The 20,732-nt window shown below is 38.4% G+C and overlaps 1 protein-coding gene across 1 annotated transcript in view; it reads right to left on the reverse strand.

The window, feature by feature from the left end:
* The window catches only part of LOC144642993 (Fanconi anemia group I protein-like), a 61,959-nt gene that overhangs the window by 16,563 nt on the left and 24,664 nt on the right, over window positions 1-20,732 (reverse strand). The window contains exons 12-31 of the mRNA XM_078502110.1: window positions 20,403-20,526; window positions 18,608-18,697; window positions 18,420-18,498; window positions 18,251-18,308; window positions 16,857-16,939; window positions 7,379-7,458; window positions 6,138-6,225; window positions 5,752-5,810; window positions 5,103-5,174; window positions 4,943-5,013; window positions 4,344-4,404; window positions 3,902-4,040; window positions 3,667-3,722; window positions 3,185-3,253; window positions 2,545-2,646; window positions 2,379-2,457; window positions 1,611-1,702; window positions 1,139-1,222; window positions 718-755; window positions 298-383 (exon numbers count right to left, since the gene is read on the reverse strand). Of these exons, the coding sequence (XP_078358236.1) occupies window positions 298-383; window positions 718-755; window positions 1,139-1,222; window positions 1,611-1,702; window positions 2,379-2,457; window positions 2,545-2,646; window positions 3,185-3,253; window positions 3,667-3,722; window positions 3,902-4,040; window positions 4,344-4,404; window positions 4,943-5,013; window positions 5,103-5,174; window positions 5,752-5,810; window positions 6,138-6,225; window positions 7,379-7,458; window positions 16,857-16,939; window positions 18,251-18,308; window positions 18,420-18,498; window positions 18,608-18,697; window positions 20,403-20,526 (1,610 nt within the window). The remainder of the gene's footprint in view (window positions 1-297; window positions 384-717; window positions 756-1,138; window positions 1,223-1,610; window positions 1,703-2,378; window positions 2,458-2,544; window positions 2,647-3,184; window positions 3,254-3,666; window positions 3,723-3,901; window positions 4,041-4,343; window positions 4,405-4,942; window positions 5,014-5,102; window positions 5,175-5,751; window positions 5,811-6,137; window positions 6,226-7,378; window positions 7,459-16,856; window positions 16,940-18,250; window positions 18,309-18,419; window positions 18,499-18,607; window positions 18,698-20,402; window positions 20,527-20,732) is intronic.

The raw sequence follows: 20,732 nt of genomic DNA on the forward strand, positions 1-20,732 counted from the left end.
TCTTTTTTGTTATTGTATCTTTTTTTTGTTATTATTTAAAACTGTTGTTTTAGCAGATATATAAAATGCATATGATTGGGATGACCTTTTGTTTTAACAAGTTATACGTGATGACATGCTAAGAGAAGGCAGTATTGTTGATTTGAAGTGTAAATTGAGGAATGTCATACACTGGACTTTTAATTCTGTTAGGTGTCACATATCTTATCTTTGCTGCGAGGATGAACATCTGTGTTCATTTACCCTTTACTGGTTAAATAGGAAAAGCAAATATTTGGAATTGGAGGAGAACCTTACCAGCAGTGTTTGCTTTCTCCTTCAATATCTCAGACAGTTGGTGATAATTTCCAAATAACTGCAAAGTTTCTTCAACTGATTCAGCACTATAACCATAAGAACAAAAATAAAAATTGAAGGGGCAATGTAAACTGCTTTTTTGTTTTGTTAACTCTTTATGCCTTACACTTCTTGCAGTTTCTTTAATACAACTAGGGGCTTGATAAAAAAAATCAACAACTATTGCATAACAATCATACCATTCTTCCCACTTAAACAGAACTTAACACAATATTTCAATTGAGCAAGAGAAACAAAAATAAGAACACAAAAAGTAACAAAAAAAATGCTCACAAAGACCATTCAATATCCCTAAAAAGGCACACATTACTAACACTGGATTTCACTGAAGAACTTAAATCAATAGTATTTTACACTTACCTTAATTCTCCTTCCGCAAAGCTGTACTCCAACAAAACCTATACAAGCAAAATCTTCAGTTTTAAAAATATGACAGTTTTAGATCTTTTTTTTTTTTTTTTTGAAGTTGGGTGCTCTGTTTTTAAGAAATAATCAAAGCTAGTGGACAACACAAGCAGAAAACAAAACAAAAAAATACCACCGGTACAAATACATGTACTTTTACATTGGTATAAGAAAATGAATTGAGCAAATTTTTTATACTGATTAATAAAAGGTGTAGTTCGCAAAGTAACTGTGATGAAACAGCTGCTTATTTATGTTCTTCATTCCACTCAAACATTATGATAGGCTTTTGTTCACACACAATGTAAGTTTGTTACTTTAAAGTAAATACATTTTCTGACCAACAAAAAAAAAATCATGGAAATTGAGTATACACCTCATAAACTCCAAGAACCAAAAGAGCGAGAATGTTATTCTTGATACCAACACTTGAGGCCAGAGAAAAGTCTGCAGACTTATCCTGGAACAGGTAAGACCGAAGTTAAGACAAGTAAGCACACTTAACAAATTATTGAGTATCATTGGGTATCTTACAATAATTAAGAGTATAAAGAGCAATTTTATAATCTGCATTAAACAAATGTAGATGTTTTTTTTTGTGTGTGTGTGGGTGTTTGACATGGTTAGCCAAACAAAGCCTCCTGACAACCTAGCTTCTTGTAGGTCTCATTTAGGCTGTATACAGTCTCTCTCCTCGCTTGGCAATTGTTGAATGCACAAAAAATTTAGGAGAGGAAATGGCTATCAGTCTTTTCTTTTAATTTGAATTCATGGCTTCTGAGTAAAATACTTTTTCTACTTGCCGTTAAGGTTTTGCTAATGTTGATAAATTATATACAACAATTTACCAGCTCAAAGTCTTCCATTTCAGATTTGTTCATCCTTCGCACAAGTGACTGAAATAGATCCTCAAGTTCATTCAGAATATGCTCCATAGATTCTGAAACACAAAAATATCAAAATACTGTAAATAACAATGGCAAATCAACATTACTTTTTAAATGATCTGTTTTTGAATTATTACCTTTTTCAAACAATACTTTCACCAAAGAAAGCAACTTCTCTTTAGTCAATCTTTTTGATGTTGCAACAAAAAAATAAATCCTGAGCACAATACCACCTTTGTGACAGTGATTATAAAAACATCACTGTAGCAGTGGCAAGTTCTTGCTTGAAAGGATCTAGATCAGGTATTTTGCATTCTATAGAATGACACCCATCATACATTTTCAGATTCATTCAAAGCTCTTTTAAGCCTCCTATGGAAGAAACATTTTAATTGGTACCCCTCTCTATTTAGCATCCCTCCTCTCCCTAGAGCAAATGGATAATCACAACAATTTTTGAACAAAAAAGGTAGCTTCACTTTTTAAAAGTTGTTCATCCACCACGTTTATATTTTGTGTTACCAAACAGTACTAAAACATTAAGAAGACCGCTTCATTTCTCTTAAGTATCCTAACTGGTATATGGTTTGAAATAAGTCCCCCCTCCCTCTGTTAAGCTCCCCCCCCCCCAACAACCTCCAGAATATTGACTCCTGGCTATTATTAGCTGTTTGCTCTGTCAATAAGAAGTTAAATGTTAAACAATTCCTAACAAACTCATTCACTAACCATTCTCTTCATTTTCATCTTGGTTGTGACGTTCAATACACTTTGCCATTGAGTGCAGTAGATGGCACAGCAAGTGAGCCTAAAATGTAGGTGAACAACTACTTTCAGCAACCAAACATTGCACAAAAAATCATTCTCAATGAAAGAAAGATAGAAACCTTCTTACCAGTGGCTCTGTTAGGTAGACCTGGTCTCCTGCTGCTGACAAACATGGTTCCAATTTGACTGGAGGATTAACACCTTCATCCGACTCAAAATATTTTTGAAACTGAGAACATATAAAAGACGTAGTGTTAACAATTTAAAAAAATGACAGGGCTAAAAAAGAAAGTGAATTCAAGCCTGTGGTTGGGACAAGCAGCAGTCAAATTTTACTTGCCCAGGACAGTTGCGTGCTTGCCTTAGTTTACTTTTTATGATTTTTAGTCAGCAGATCATTACTTGTCTGCATCTCTGCCCATCAGGCAAGTAAGTAGGAAAAAATACTTGCCAGGTAGGAAATTCTTCTTGTCTTGGACAACAAGACAAGATTTTTTTTCAAGCCCTGACACTGTGTGCAAACATTTAATGTTTCCCGTCACTAATATAACTGCAAGTTGGCATAAAATAGTGAAGAAAAGACATCACTACACTTTGTTACTGTTTTTCATTAAATTCATCAAATTTGCAGGGCAAGCCAGTTATAAAACTCAATTCAGTATGCAAGAATGCAATTATTTCTTGATCACATTAATCATAAGTTTGTGATGACAAAAACTGCACTAAAAGAACTGAGCAACAAAAGTAACAACAGAATAAAAACTAACCTGATTATTAAACATTTCTAAAATTGGCTGTTGTAACTGAGGGTTCCTACATAGCACATGGAATAAACCCTAAAAAAATGATAAAAATATGAGTTGAAGAAACCAAAGGTACACAAGTTTTATCAATCAGTTGAAGTAATAGAGTTAAACTATCACAGTCAGCTTTGACTTCTTAAAGGTATGTTATGAAAAGTTTAGATAAAAATTGATCAGTGAGTTGAGCTTCTAATGTGAAAAGTGAAGTAAGTGTTATTTAACCGCACAAAGATATCTTTTACAGGTGCAAGGGCATGCTTAGAAGTACATTGTAGTAGTATAGACTGGCCAAACACAGAGAGGTCCATACAAAAATGACGAAGGGCCTAAATCTAGGTCAGTATAATCCCAATCATGTTAGGACGATATACATTATATAGCACCAATAATGATTATTATGACTAATGATCTCACTCAAGGGATCCATTATCCAGAGAGAAGTGTACCTCATAAAGTTGAACTCTTACATCTGCTTGCTGAGTGAGACACCTCCGTAGGTTTCCTTTAGATAAATAGAGAAAGATGCTTAGAACTAATTGTCTCACAAATTTAAGCCTCAGATTAGGGCACATACAATGTGCTATTCACGATTCAAAAACAATGATGACACTTTCAACAGTTCTATTGTTCTGTAACAAATGTTTTCTTTTACCATAGGACTTTTTAGCATGTTTAATTTACCTAGTATCTCTAGGCATAGTGCTTCATTCCCAACACCACCACCTCTGACATGCACATCCACCTGGATCTGACTGGAATGTGATAACGGCTGGCTCAGTTGACTAGCAGGCTGACTTGATGAGATACCTCCCCCTAAAATCTGCAAGAATAGATACAGGGTTATCACTTACAGAAATCCCTGACGTACAACTGATCATAAGAATGTTTTCCTCTTCTCCTAAACCTAGCACTAAGCACCAGAAAAAAAGGCACGGCCTTGAAATAAATCTTAGGACCTATGCTTGGAAATTTATAGTTTTTGTGTTGAAGATCTTTACTTCCCACTGTGTTGTCCCTTACTCTAGGAACCAAGAGCAAAAGAGGTAATGTATTTTAAAGTTTTTCTTTTTCTTTTTTCAACAACAGTGGTTATTTTTTTTTATTTACAACTGCTTTTTTGTACCTTGAAATGTTTAAGGATAAGGAGAAATCCTGTTACTGCAATCTTGCGTGCATCAACTTGTCTGAAAAAAAAAAAATAGGTTGTGGCTAGTAATTAGTATGGGGCATGGTTACAAATAGTCAGTAATAAGCTGTGGTATACATTTACTAGGGAGGATAACCTGAAAGAAGATTCTGTTTAAATTTCAGTACAAAAATGCTTCAAAATATTTATATCCATGACTTTTCTTCACTATTACAGCAAGGCGCCCAAAAGTGTGACCACTTTTAATTTATTCACATTCTTTCATGCAGATTTAATCCAATCAAAAGCCGTGGATAGCTTGCAGTTGACTTCTGATTGGATTAAATCTACACGAAAGAATGTGAATAAATTAAAAGTGGTCACACTTTTGGGCACCTTGCTGTAATAGCTGTGGTGGGTTAAGAGTATCATTGCCTTACATTTTCATTCATATACATATGACCTGCCTTTGTTAAATAAAATGTTGCACCACTTAACATGTAAGCTTCCCACATAAACATGTATACAGACTTCATATATATATATATACATGTAAATTATATAATTTTATATCTCCATGACATGAACATTTTTACCTTGAGAACATGGCTTTTCGTAACACTAGAATGAGAGAATCCCTTAAGGACAAGCTGATCTTCAACAGGGGCTGTTAAATAAGTGGAAGATATTTACTTAAAGTTAGTTAAACGAAAAAGCAGAAAAGTAAAGTGTTAAAGAATGAGCAAGTGCTCGTACCTGGATGGCTTTAAGAAAACCCTCTGCTGACTTTGGTGGTAAAAAAGACAGATAGTCTAGAGCCTCCTTTACCTGGCAAAGTTAAAAAGATTTGCAAGTTAAAGTAGAGTTATGACCTTTGCAACACTGGTGCTGTGCTCTACCAAGTTAACAAGAAAGCGTTGGGAGTGTGTTAGGCCTTCTTGTAGTAATACAGTCAAATCTGTAGTAAAACATTCAAATCTTTGCTCAAATTGTCCCGTAGGTGGGAACTTTCCACAAGTTGACACTTAGTCATGATTCCAGCCACATAAAACACAACATTTTTGACCTTCAATAAGCAGACACCTTTCCTAAGCAGGCACTTTTTCAGGTCCCAAACGTGAGGTTCAACTGTACAATACAAAGTTATATGAACATTGGCGGAAAAAATGAAAACAAGCACTCTAAGTTGAATAAAATTGAGAACAATGTATGTATTGTAACTGATAGAGTTGACTGAATGTGCATCTCCAAAGAACAGAGTGCAAAGAAGTAAGAGAGTCCTGGCAGTTTATCCAATAGTTACTTACAAGTCAGATAGCTTAGTGGCTATCTAAGTAAAAAGACAATTCTTTGAGGGTACTTTGCTCTAGAAATTGCTTCAAGCTTAACAGTAACAAGACCTAACCCTTGGTAATGACTCTAACAAGACATGTGGTGCTGAAGAAACTGTACTGGCCAAGAGATCTGCAAAACAAGCATTTATGACATCAAAATAAATTACTGAGTGATAATTATATAAAGGAATCTTTATTAAGATAATTTAAATGGAGAGGCATCGTGGCACTCAAGTGACTTGCCCAATGACACAAGATGACATTGGCCAAACATTGATGACTGTACATTTTGATCTGGAGTCTGGCAACACTGCAACTCACTAGCTATTAAAAAAAAGTCTCTTCCAAGTATTTATCAAACTAGGAAGTACTGAACGGCTAAACCTACTCTGATTTCTGGTCAATTATTGTATCACCAAGTGGGAAATAATTTGTTTAATATTTTAGTCCCTCTCACCAATATAATGGTGGACAGGTGTTGTTGCCTTGGTGATTACTCTGTTGAGGATTTGCTGAAGAATCTCACATCGAACCATCTCATGTGCCTGAAAAAAATGTCACAAACTGTATTAAGCTATGTAATGTTTATTAAAATAATAATAATAATCATAAAGCACCAACATCAATATAAGAGTTTTTCAATAATTGAGTGAATTCTTGCACGCTGATTGGCAAATTTTTATCATCAATAAGAGTACAGACACAAAATTTTAATTTATGCAAGGCATAGCGTGATTGGCATGTGCTGTCTCGACTACTTGGAGTTAGGAACACCTTCTTTGGATGCTAAATCAGGGTGTTCATTAGGCATCGGAGATCGGAGAATTCTCCCGCTACTACGTAGAATTCTCCGGCTAAATTTCAAAGGCCTGCACCTATTTTTCTATTAAGATGCAGAACCTTTAGAAATCATTCTCCGGTTAAATAACACTATTCTCCTGCTATTACAATTCTTAATGAAAACCCTGTAAATAAGTAACATTGAGTGGCGCAGATGCCTTTGACATCCAAGTTTGCTTTGTCTCTAGCGTCAAACACAAATGGCAGTTGCCCCTATACTTCCCTACCCCTCCACACTCACTGAAACTCAGCACCCAGTTGTTCAAAGGGTGGATAATGCTATCCACCAAATAAATTGTTATAGATCTAGTGTTGAAACAGCAAACTTCACTATTCTCACTGCATAATTAATTAGCTCATAGCAGAAGTTTTAGTTATATGCTCGAATTCCTTCGTTTTGGCGCATGCTTGTTGCAGTGTTGATGCTTTGCGGTCTAAGGGTATAAATCCTGTCATTTCACTTGAAACATGGTCATTTTAACGGTACTCCGGCACGACGGCCAACTTTCGCGACCCACCCACCTCCCCTGGTGGCGGTAGACAGAATTTTCACGTTTTATCCTCGTCGCATGCCTATTGCCTCAGCAGTCGTGAACTCTTCCCATAACTTAATCTTATGCGAAGAGGTAATGAGTATGCAGTGAGGATTTTATACTATTTACTGGATAGTGATTTAAGAGGATAGCATCATCCACCCTTTGAACAACTGGGGTCAGGCCCTTAGTGGAGCATGGACCATTGGTGACTTTGCTCTCCATCTGCTACTGTTCTAGGCTAGCTTTCCTACCCATCCACATCACTACAAAGGCACCACAAACATAGCAGGAAAAATTTAATCATCCATCAAATAGCAACTACCTTGAAAGTATCCAGCAGAACTGAAGATCCTAACTTGTATGAGTGTTGTGCTGGAGTAGGGTTCGGTGAGGATGTAGAATCTAAAGAAAATGAAAAACGTCAATCAATTCAATTCAAATTTCTTAAACAGAAACAATAATTTGTGGTTTTACTCAAAGTGTGTTTAATGGATAATTACCAGAGGCCACTTAAAAAAATAGGTTATTCCTCGCGAAGCGAGGCCGAAGGCCGAGCGTAGCGGGGTGTATAATTTTGTCCCTCAAAGGGCTCAGGCGGGATGAAATCTCGTGTGGAGTTTACGGTCACATATATATATATATATATATATATATATATATTTGTGAGCTTGGTGTCTGGCGGAAATGACGTCACACGGCCAAGCGCTGCTGGCCTAATGGTGTAAGGCGTCGAACTTCAAATCAGATCTTCGGGACTGAGGGCGGGGGTTCGAATCCGGCTAGGTGTTTTTTTTTTTTGGTTTTTTTTTTTTTCCTTTTGGTGGCGGGGGGGTTCAAATCCTGAGCCTTTCATTTTTATCGCTTTTCTTTTCGGATTAAAATAAGACTGATTTCCACATAATACTCCCTCAACGCCTATTCAGGCTATAAACCTTTCATCGCCATCAGGGGCGCGCGGGCGGAGGGTTCGAATCCTCCTGCCGTTCGTTCTTCTTTTTTTTAATGCCCTCAAATAAATGTCCAAAATGCGACTATCCAATAATTTGTCGATGATTTTGAAAATAGCCCGCGCTTCCCAACGCTTTATACCTCTTTACGAACCAGACAGAGCCGCCATCTTGAAAGCGGAGTAGACCCTGGAAACGAGGGTGTCGCGGCCATGCCCGTTACTAGGTAACAATAACAAATCACCGGTTACGTGGCCTGAGGCTATAATTTATGCCCCCGGCCACTCGCGGGCGCACTCTTTATTGTGCTTTCTGTGGAGGAGCCCGTGACAAAACAAGCTGTGAGAAAATATGTTGAATCTGGCCGCAATTCCTTCAGAATCCACTGGAAATTCAACAGAACAGGACGTACAAGAACAGGTCGGTCGCCAGGGGACAACAAATCATGTTCGAGGGAGATATACCAACGAAACTCCGGATCAACGTGAACGGCGACTTCAAGCTGATCGCGAACGAAACAGAAGGCGAAGACAACAACGCACTTCAGAGCAAAGAGAACAGCTATTAGCTCAAAGAAGACAGGCAAGACAGGAGGAAACAGAGGAGCAGAGAAACAGGAGACTGGGATACCAAAGGGAATACACTCAAGGTAGGAGAACATTAGAATCAATACAAGATAGGCAATTTAGATTAAATTTACATAGCTCACATCAAGCTACATACTTAAATAACGAGAACCTTGAACAACGAGAGCATAGATTACAGCAAATTCGACAAAATACAGCAGACATAATACAAACAGAAACTGAACAACAACGAACTGCACGATTACAGAGACTTCGACAAAATACAGCAGACAGAATACAAACAGAAACTGAACAACAACGAACTGCACGATTACAGAGACTTCGACAAAATACAGCAGACAGAATACAAACAGAAACTGAACAGCAACGAACTGCACGATTACAGACACTTCGACAAAATACAGCAGACAGAATACAAACAGAAACTGAACAACAACGAACTGCACGATTACAGACACTTCGACAAAATACAGCAGACAGAATACAAACAGAAACTGAACAACAACGAACTGCACGATTACAGACACTTCGACAAAATACAGCAGACAGAATACAAACAGAAGCTGAGGACACAAGAATACAGAGATTACAATTACTGAGACAAAATTATACAGACAGACTTTTAGTAGAATCAACTGAACAGCGACAGCATAGATTACAATTAAGAAGGGAAAGTGATGCAGCGCGCTTACAGTTAGAATCGGAGGAGGAGAGAAATATTCGATTACAGTCTGCTCGAGAAAATAGTGCCACGCGTAGACAACAACAACAATTACAGCAACAGCAACAGGAACTAAACAGAGATGATTATCTTTCCAATGGATGGAGAAATCCCGATCAGCCTTTACATCAGCAACAATGGGTTCAAAACGAAATGGCAAATTTTCATACAACGATGAACAGTTTTCAGCACCAGCAGTGCATCACATGTAAGGAGACTTGGCCAAAAAAACAAACCTTACCAGTTCCTAATTTCCAATGCCTCAGATGCAAGCGTGATAAAGGAAATCCCAAATTATTCTCCCAAGAAAATGACATGGATCCAGGTGCTGTACCACTTGAATTGCAAGGCTTGACAGAAATTGAAGAAATGCTTATTGCAAGAGCTTGCCCAATTATGTGTGTTTATCGTAAACATGGCGGCCAAAGAGGTTACAAGGGACATGTTTTGAATCTTCCACAAGACATTCAGGGATTCTTGACTAAGCTACCAGCCAATGTGACTGAACTTCCCTACCTTATAATTCGAAGACACGGCGCAGAAAATACACACAGAGATTGCAGAGTAAGAAGACAAAAGGTACTTCAAGCAATCACTTGGCTTAAGGAAAACAATCCTTTCTATGCTGACATTGAAATTGATTATGAAGCTCTGCAGCGCCTACCGATAGATGGTATACCCTCAGATCTCCCAACCACAGATGATCCACAACAAGATGTACAGCAGCACAATGAAACTGGCACTGCAGAGGAACCTCCTCAGAACATATCCATCGAAAATCCACATGACAGCCATTCATTCATTCCACTACCTCAAGCACAGCAATCAGAGCAGCATGCTATAAGAGCATTGATTAACGGTGAAGATCCGCTAGACTGGCCATCAAATGATGGAGAACCAATCAATGAGTTCCAGACAGAGGGCTTGGCTACAATGGCTTTTCCCACACTCTTTCCTCATGGAAAAGGAGATCCTACCAAGAAGACTCGTCACAGAGAAGTTTCATTAACAGAAGGCTTTAAGCATCTCATTAAATATGCTGATCTTTCACCAGCGCAAGCATTTACCTGGCGATTTGCATCACACCCGCGATTTCCATATTGGGCACTTAACATGAAACAACGACATCAATTGTTATCGCAGGCGCGCATTTACCTCACTCAGAACCCTCAAGACGCCAATTTAACAACTGAGGAACTTCGAGAAATGGTAAACCAGATGTCAGCACAACAACTCATGAATCGCCTTCAACGATATGTTGCTAAGATACAGGGAACAAGACAGTACTGGCACCAACGTTACCAAGAACTTAAGGCACTAATTACTCAGAAAGGCGCGCCAACATTTTTTTTTACTTTCAGTGCAGCAGATAACTACTGGCCAGATCTACATCGTCTTCTTCAAGAGCCTGAGAATCCAACACCTTCTATTCGAATTAAAGCTGTCATAGATCATCCTCACCTTACAGATTCCTACTTTGTTACAAGACTGGAAGAATTTTGCACGCACTGGCTGGATAATGTACTGCGTACAGAATGGAAATGGCTTCGCTATGAGTGGCAAGCACGAGGCAGTATTCATGCACATGGTTGTGCAAAGCTTACCAATGATCCTGGACTATGCAATCTTGTAAAGGTAGCTGCTTCTGGATGGAAACTGCAGCAAATTCTGCGCCTCCATGAAGAACACCCATCTTATCAACAGCTGGCAGATGACTACAGGCCACACATAGATGAAGGAAATCAAGCCCAAGCAACAGTTATTAAATATGTAGACTGGCTAGTGACCACTATCAATGAGTCTCTGCCACAAGAAAACTGGACTGTACCTTCGCCACACCCATCAGCACTGCCATTTCAACAGACAGAAAATGAAGACAGCGACTACCATGCTCTGGTAAATTCAGTGGAACGTCACACTAAGTGCAGCACAGCCTACTGTATTAAAGTTAAACCTGGCCAACCACCTGCATGCCGTTTCAATTACCCAAAGGAATGTCAGGATAACACTTCGATTGATTTCCAGCTCATAGTTAAAGGTGGCGACGATGACCGGGAAATGATAGCAGATGAAATATCAAAAGCACGCGTCAAAGCAACAATTACTACTAAGCGCAATGATGATCGAATTAATTCCCACAACCATGTTATGCTGCAACACTGGAGAGCAAATGTTGATCTTCAAGCAATTGTTGATACCGATCAATGCATCCGTTACATGGCAAAGTATGCAACGAAAGGAGAACCAAGATCCCAGTCAGCATCAGACATACTTCAAGTGTGTGCATTACGTCGAGCAATGATTCAAGTTGTCGGCGATCGTGACATAGGATCACAAGAAACTGCTCACTTGCTTCTTGGAAAACCATTGTATTCCTCAACATTCGCATTCCTCTGTGTCTCACTGGATGGAAGCCGAAGAGTTCGTACTGGACAGGATGAGAATGATAACCAAGGTGATGAAGCACTAGATCCTGCAATCATTGACACTTATGCTTCCAGGGCACAATGGCAAGGAAATAACCCTGAAATTCAAAATCACAATATTGTGTGTGTGCAATTTGCATCCACTTACCAGGTAACAAAGGGAGAACTACGACGCCGTAAACAGGAAGTAATCATCAGGACATTTCCAAATTTCTCTTCAAATCCATCTGGGAAGAACTATGGAAAATACTGCAAGTATCAGCTTATCAAATACAAGCCATGGTCTGGACAAGTTAGCTCAGCATGGAATGAACTTGAAGACAATGATGACATCCACATACAATGCTACCATGACTTCCTCTCATCTGCAACTGCTTCAAATTATGTACCTATGTTGGCACAAGAGCTAGAACAAGCCCACAATTACAGTGAACAAGGCAACGAAGAAGAAGATGATGATGAAGACAATGAACTACCAATCATACAAGAAGAACCAGAAGAATGGATGCTGCTGTGTCGGCTAAATCAACACTACGAAAACGATATCGCCCAAACAAATCCATCTCAAAACCAATCACAGTTTGACTGGACAGCAACAGCAAGAATGATGCCTTCTCATTTGGTTCGGGAATCAGCAAACTGGATATCAAAACAAAGAAATGAAGCAAGAGAAGATCCCACAGTGATTATCAATCAGCGCCAGCAGGAACCAGTTAATGTCGATACACTCACCACCCATCAGCGTCTGGCTTATAATATAGTTGAAAATCACCAACAGAGCCTAACAACTGACACTCCTCTTGAACCACTTTACATGATTGTTTTAGGTTCTGCAGGAACAGGGAAATCATATCTTATTAATACATTTTCAAATCTTCTAGGCAACAACTGCATATTAACAGGTACAACTGGCATGGCTGGATACAATATTCAGGGATGTACTGCGCACTCTGCAGTACAGCTGCCAGTTCGTAACTACAACAACAATGAGTTACAAGGAGCTGCTCTACAACGCCTTCAACTTCGCCTATCTGGGAAACATTGCCTCATTCTTGATGAAATGTCTATGCTTGGACAGAGGACACTAGCTTGGCTTGATAAGCGGTTACGGCAAGCAACTGGAAAACTGCATGTACCACTCGGAGGAATTTCAGTTATTCTTCTTGGAGATTTTGGACAGCTGCCACCTGTTGGAGATAGGGCAATTTATTCTTCTCCCTCTGGATCAGTTCTAGGAGACCATGGCCATTCCATTTATACTCTTTTTGTCACTGTAGTAATACTCATGGAAAATGTTCGACAAGCTGGAAACAACCCAGAAGCAGAAATGTTCAGAGAACTTCTTCTCAACATACGAGATGGAAAAATTACTCAAGATGACTGGCAAAAACTTCAAGAACAAACACCACTAAATGTCAGAATGGAAGACTTTACAGATGCGGTGCGGTTATTTTTTGACAAACAAAGTGTCGCAAAGTATAATTTTGAGAAATTACACAGTCTTGGAACACCTATTGTTCGAATATCAGCTGTCCATTCAGGAAGAAATGCAAGGGCTGCAAAGTCAGATGATGCTGGAGGACTAGATTCAGAAATTTTTCTAGCAAGAGGAGCAGCCGTCATGCTTACATCAAACCTTTGGCAGGAAGTTGGGTTATGCAATGGTGCCACTGGTGTTGTTCAAGACCTCCTATTTCATCCTGACCGCCCACCCCCGTGTCTACCTATTGCAACACTTGTACAATTTCCACAGTACACAGGACCAGCCTTTCTGGAAGACAACCCACAGACTGTACCTATTCCACCACACTTATTTGAATGGGAAAGTGAAGGACAGCGGTTATCGCGACAACAATTGCCACTTAGACTACGTTATGCAATGACAATTCACAAGTCTCAAGGTCAAACATTATCTCAAGCTGTCATCGACTTAGGAAAAGCAGAAAGAGCTGCTGGATGTACTTTTGTGGCTGCATCTAGAGTGCGCTCCTTACAAAATGTAGTGTTCAAGCCAATGTCTTTTCAAAGACTTCAGTCAATAGGCAAGAGTAAACAATTACAGCAACGACTCCACGAAGAAGAAAGGTTGCGACACCTTGCTCAAATTACAGCGGAACAATATCAACATCTCAATGTATAATTCATATTTAATTCTTCATTTGCATAATCATCTTGCACAAAGAAGACAGATTATGTATACCTAAGAGATTTCGTTCACTGACTTATTACAGGTGGGTATTTCGGTTCATTTCCTTTAAGGTAAACCAAAACATCTTTTGTCAGGTGAGTGACTTCAAAATTGATATTAGTGTACACTGAATAATATTACTACAGGAAGATTACAAAAATACAGTGGAAACCTGATTTCTCAAACCGTAGATTTCTGAAAAAAAACCCTGATAACTCATTACAAAAAGTTGTTTCCCTTGGATTTGTTAGACAGTAATTTTAACCCCAATAAAATTGGAACTACCACTTTCTCAAACCAATTTTCATTTCTCTTGGAGGTTCAAGAAATCGGGATTCCACTGCATATCGCAATATCAGATTACTCACTGTAGCTAATTGCCTAAACATCAATCAGGTAAGTGACTTTCATATAACTACAACTATTGTTTATAAAGTACTGTCAACTTCTCTAAATTAGCGCTTCCCCGTCCCCTCAACAAAATTTAACTCCTTGAAAACCCCTTCACCTGCTTCAATTTACAGAAGTTGTGGTATAAAATACTATCAGTGTACAGTGTATCTATCACAATTACAGTTGATACTCTCTACAGTAACCACCCTCCAACAAAATTAACTTACCATTGTATAGAAGTGGCCATTTTAGGCATGTTTCAGAAAGAGTAAAGTGTAACAGAAGTTGTGGTATAAAATACTATCAGTGTACAGTATATAAATCACAATTACAGGGCTGCAAATAATTTTTTTCACTTGAAAGGACATATGTCCTGCTAAGACACCATCTTGGTCGGACAAATCAAAATTGTCGTTGGACATTTTTATTCATTGTTGCCGTAAAATGATTTATTATCAAAAAAATTGTCCGGACATTATGTCCGACCACACTTCAGATTTCGTCGGGCATGAGCAAATTTTTGCCGGACAATGTCCGATGACCGACTGTTATTTGCAGCCCTGCAATTACAGTTCAAACTCTCTACAACAACCACCCTCAAGCACAATTAACTGACCATTGTACAGAGGTGGCCATTGTAGGCATGTGTCAGAACGAGTAAAGTGTAACAATCAGTGAATGCTCTGAAAGACAAAACCTGCCAGTTGTGTAAAATAGGTGAATTGGCCATTACTATTGCATGTACACTAACATATATACATTTAAACTATTAGAGGATTTCAAACCAAAATCAGTGACTTTCGTATCACTCGGTTATAATAACAGTGGCAGATCTAGGGAACAGACCCTGGGGGCCTGCCCCTCCCCTTCCCCCTTATGTGTGAAACTTTTTTTTTAATTTTATTTTATTTGCAACACACATTACTTACAAGACATAAGTTAATGTGTAAAACCACTGAAGGACCAAATCAGATTTTGGACCATCACCTAACTTAAAGGTACAGAGTAACAAAAAAATTTTCCGGCCCCCGACCTTATAGACAATTCTGGATCTGCCACTGTAAGAAACAGATTGAGGCCGACCCGTGATCAAAATATCACCTCTCCTAACAATAACAGAAAGAAGGTCTTGACATCAACTAAAAATAATTTGTATTAAATATTTCTAAAAATGAGGACAGTTTGCCACTTCAAATTACATAGCAATGATTCACTTCGCCTATGACATAACAGAAAAATTAAGTAAAACCTAAATAGGCCATTTCCGACATATTAAAATTCTAACTTGGCTCCGAGGCATGGGGGATTAAAACAAAAGATATCACGTCAAGCTTCAGGGATGAATAAATCATTTCTTTTGTTTTATCCCCCCAAGCCTCAGATCCAAGTTAGAATATTAATATATCAAAATTGGCCTATTGTAACTATAGCTTATAGGAAAACACAACTAACAAAATGAATATACATGTACTGTATTTTAAAACCATTTATTTCCAATAAACAATGCCACTAGCTGGCTTCATTTCAAAACAGTCTGTTCATTATACCTAGGGGAAGGGGGTCTCAATGCCAAACCTCGTTCTCAGGGTCTCTCATCCTCCCGCCCCCTAGGGCGAGAGAAAAGAGAGGGCTCTAGGGGGCGGGAAGATGAAAGACCCTGGGAACAAGGTTGTCAAAAACAAAACTTTTTTTAAGGAGTATGAATCTCAACTGAAATTTCCAGGGGTGTGGGAAGTTCAAACTGAACAACCTTCCGTGGGGAGTATGGATATTTTCTGGTACCATACAATTACATCGACACCAGTTACGGATTCAGAGGTGCACAAAGATAGGGGCAAAAGAGACTGTTAAGTTACAAATGGGCCTTTCCTTGATCCAATGGGGAGGGATAACATAAAACTTACAGTTCCTCAAATAAGGAAGGGGGTACTTTTTGGCAAACGAGGGGGAAACCTGCCAAAGAAAATTTGGTACTTTTCTCCAGCGATTTTAACTCATTGTATCAACCACCCCATCACTCCCCAGTCCACTACCTATCCAATGCTACCCCTCCAACAAATATTTTTAAATTTCTAACAAATATATTATCTTCCTGCCTACTGTGGAAAATTGAATATGTACAATTCAATTCATGTTCAACTTCAAATAATCCACTCCTTATTTATAACACCCCCCCCCCTCCCCAATCCAGAGCTTCGCGAGGCCCTGCGAGTCACGTATTACTAGTTCGTAAATGATCATGGACTGAAACATTTAGTGTCTATTAATTAAAACAGAATGTGGTGAACACAGGGAGGGGGGAGTGGGGTGGTTCAGGGCATGCGTCTAAAAAATGCCATTTCTTGAAATGTGACCATAGATCAGTCCCCTGGAGTAAAACTTTTTGGTTGTTAAATGAGACAGTTGTTAAGCCTGTAATAACAAACATAAGTTGCAACCCTTAGTCCTCAGAGAATGTATGAGTGATCTAAAGCTATTATTAATAAGGAATTTTAAGCCCAGATTATCTCATATACATGTACAGTTTATAAAGCATACCAAAAACCTTAGGACCAAATGCATCCATAAGAGTAAAGCCCAACTGCACCAGTCCTTGAGTCACATGATCCCAACCAAACAAACTACAATGAAATAAAAGGAATACAAACTCCATTTATGCTTGTACAATTCATGTAAACACAATGTCATGAAGTTGTTTCAGGAAAAATACTAGGAAAATCACTAAACTGTGGAATGGACCTGAATTTTTATATCACTGCCCCAGCAACTTTTGTTGAGAAATTCCAGAAATTCCTGTGGCTCACGTGCTGCGTCTCCTTGCTTCCACCATTGTTGACGGTTGCTTGCTTGACCGGTACTGGTAAATTTTTTTCGCAGCAATGGGGCAGCAATAAGAAAATTCAGGCCCATTCCACAGTTGGATGATTCTCGTAGTATAGTTACAGTAAAATCCTAACCTTTTTGAGGTTGGCAGAAAAGTGCCTATGAAATGAATTTTTCGACCACTTTTTTACTGCAGAAAATGAAAGTACACGTTCCATAGATTCATAATTTTCCAATTTCATCTACATTGAAGCATGTGGTCTACTAGTTTTCTTGATTTAAAGTTGGCCATTTCGAGCTAAAAATGTGCGACATCCAGCATGCAGCCAAAACATGCAAATTAGATCGTCTGAGATCATAAGGTGTGTAGACATGTCAATTTCATTGCGGCGAAGAGGTGAATTGCGCTTGTTGATGTTAATTAATGTTCGACTATAGTCTGACAGCGTGCTAAAACACCGCGTCATAAAGGCAGTTTTATAACGAAACCTGGACAGTTCAAGGTTGTATACAATAATAATACTCGATAATACTATGACACGCAAACATGTAGTGTAATCTGCTGTGGCATGATCAGCACTTCAATTTCAATGCCAGAATAAAGACAAGATAATTCTCATTCTCACTAACAAACTTTTTTCAAGTCCTTCATAAAACGAGTTCGCAAAAAAGTGGCGTGACCACTGAGCATCCCTTACTCAAATTAATTAAGCTTAAATCCTAGTATCACTGCAGTGTAGCAGAGAAAAATTCAACCATCATGTAGAAACACATTCTTTGCGATGTTAACAATAACAAGCAAATTAAACTGAGGAAAATTATTTGTAGTAGTGACAATGAGTGATTATTGGATGAGGGTTTTGGGTTATCCTAGGGCTCATAACACAACCATGTGAGGGCCACAGGGTTACCAGTCTATGACTGTAAAGTGTTCCATCGTTAAAATAATTAATTTAGTTACTACTACTACTTCTACTACTAATATAAACATAAAAATTAGAAAGAAACAGCCCCCAAAGAAGCCACCCTCCAAAAAAGTAGTGATAGAAAAAGACTGCTAAACAAGGAGTCATTTCTTTCGTAACTTAAAGGTACAAATGTCTAGGTACCTGTTTTGAACTGTTTCCAGAACTTGATCCTGAACAGAGGGACATGCTGGTATATTTTCTAAGGGGATCAAATTAAGAATGTAAGACAGAACCCCTTTAAATTTAACACTCAATAATAGATTGGTTAATCCAAGAATAGGACAACTGTATTATACGAACATCAGATTACCTCTAACCCATTTAGATTGTTCCCTTCTGTCTTCATCTTTAAAACTTCTCAACACAGCTGACTTCAAAAAGTCAAATATCTGATGGTTTAAGTAAAGTCAGTGATTAATTCAAATTGAAATGCCAAGAAGAGTGGAGAAAAATGACAAGCTTGATCCAGTTAATGTCAAGTTAACAACTTTAACTTACTGTTTCTTCAAATCTATGGATCTGTGCAATGGACAGAGCTAATGCTACATTGAAAGGAGTCAATACCACACCTGGAGTGCTTTGATGAGCCTGTAAGAGATATCAATTACATTAATTTTGGGTTAATTGCCTTCTGTTGCAAGATGTATGTACAGTGGCCTAAGGGTCAGAGTACTGGATTCTTAATCGAGCAGTCTGGGTTCAAGCCCTGGTCAGGGTTACATTGTGAATGTGTTTTTGTGCAAGACACTTTACTCTACAGTGCCTTCCCGGAGTCTTTCCCCATGCAGGTAAATGGATATCAGCAAATTAAATGCTGGCAATAACCCTGCAATAGACTACCATCCTATCCCAGCAAGAGCAGAAAAATTTCTACCTCCCTTATGCCAAGGGTACTGGTATAGGACATTTTGGTCTGATGCAGACTGACTTCTTAGAAAGATGTCACATGACCACATCAATGTAAATGGCTGATGGAAATGAATAAGGTACAGTTGAACCCCGGTAACTCGAACTCTGAAGGGAAACCAAAAACAGTTCGAGTTAGTGGGGTTTTTGAGTTAACCGGGTAAAAATGACTGAATATTGAATATGGGTCCAAGGGAAATGGAAGTTAGTTCGAATTAGCGGGATTGTTCGAGTTATCCGAGTTCGAGTTACCGGGGTTCTACTGTAGTTTAAAAAATAGTAATTTGATGAACAATTCAGAGTAAGGGCGAGAACAGAAACATCTTTAAAACGTGAATAAAATTGACAACTCTGCGTGCTCTGTAAGTAATGATGGTTTTTTTTCTGCCCTCAGTGATGTGTACAAGGTATCATTTACTTGCAACCTGTGGGTTCACATGCTAAATCCATGTAGAATACAGAAACAGCTGAAAGCCAACTGGAGTAGTAGCATTCATACTTTACTGTAAATTTAATCCTTAGCCATTTTCCTAGTGATATAAAACATTATTGAATTTAACCACTACCTAACAAACCCACAAGGCAGGTGAAGGTAAAGGAGGCTCATGTAGACTTGGAAGAGCACTAGTATGGCAGAGGTGAAGGGCAAGAATGTGAAGGGCAAGAATGTGGGCTGCCACCAAAAAAAGCCAAATCAATCAACCAAAACAGGATAAGGTGGAAAGCAGTGGTCCATAATGAACAAAGAAGACAGAAGAAGATGATTAGAAGCAACTATCTAACACTGTTCACTTCATCAGCTGCAGCATTGCTTCAAGATTGTAATTTTAAAGTGATTTTATCACCACTTAAAGATGATTTCCAGTCCGTACTGCGCAGACTCAGGGTTTGTTTTCATTTTTGTTTTGAATTCGATAAAATGTTACACTTCGGTGATAGCGTACATGAAGTTTTTTAGTTCGCCATTACGGATCGTTTCGTTCAAAAATTCATGATGAGCTAAAACGTCCGTTTGAAATACAGTCAAGCTTCTTTTACTCGTTATTATTGTTTTGCAAGGATATCTGGCGTTAATAATGAAGAAAAAATGGCTGATGGAAATGAATGAATTTTGGTAGTAAACATTCTTCGGTTTGTAAGACTCACAAACATTGCAGGCGGAGATTGCGCAGTACGGACTGGAAATCATCTTTAAACCGAATTTAGGATTTTGAAATTGAGAAACAAAGTTGTCAGCAGCCCATTGCATTATGATACCTGTCTGGAGTAATAAGAAGTGTCATAATAAGAGCTCGATCTACATGTACATTCTTGAATTATTATAGCTCAACCATTTTACAGAAGCACTCTTTTAAAATACCTTAAGGTAAAAATTTAAAAAAAATACCTTTAAGTATTTAATAAACTCCTTTCCTAAGTCCTGATCCTGTTTGACAGCAAATGTTATGTGTAAGATCACTGTTCCTTGCATGTGTCGCAACTGATCCTTAGACACTGTCTGGACCTCTGAGCTGCAAACAGAAAGATCATTATACAATGAAACTACAACTCGGGAAAACTTTATGTTGACTGAGGTTCTCAAGTCTGACAGTAAAATGATGAAAATGTAGGGATGACGTAAGATACCCCGTAATATTATCTATGAACATTTAAAAGGAAACCATTTCACACCTGTATCCTGCAAGACACAGATTCTTTCTGTTACATACATCATACT

This window comes from Oculina patagonica, chromosome 2 (genome assembly GCF_052425735.1).
Source record: "Oculina patagonica isolate OP01 chromosome 2, crgOcupat, whole genome shotgun sequence".
Taxonomy (NCBI): domain Eukaryota; kingdom Metazoa; phylum Cnidaria; class Anthozoa; order Scleractinia; family Oculinidae; genus Oculina; species Oculina patagonica.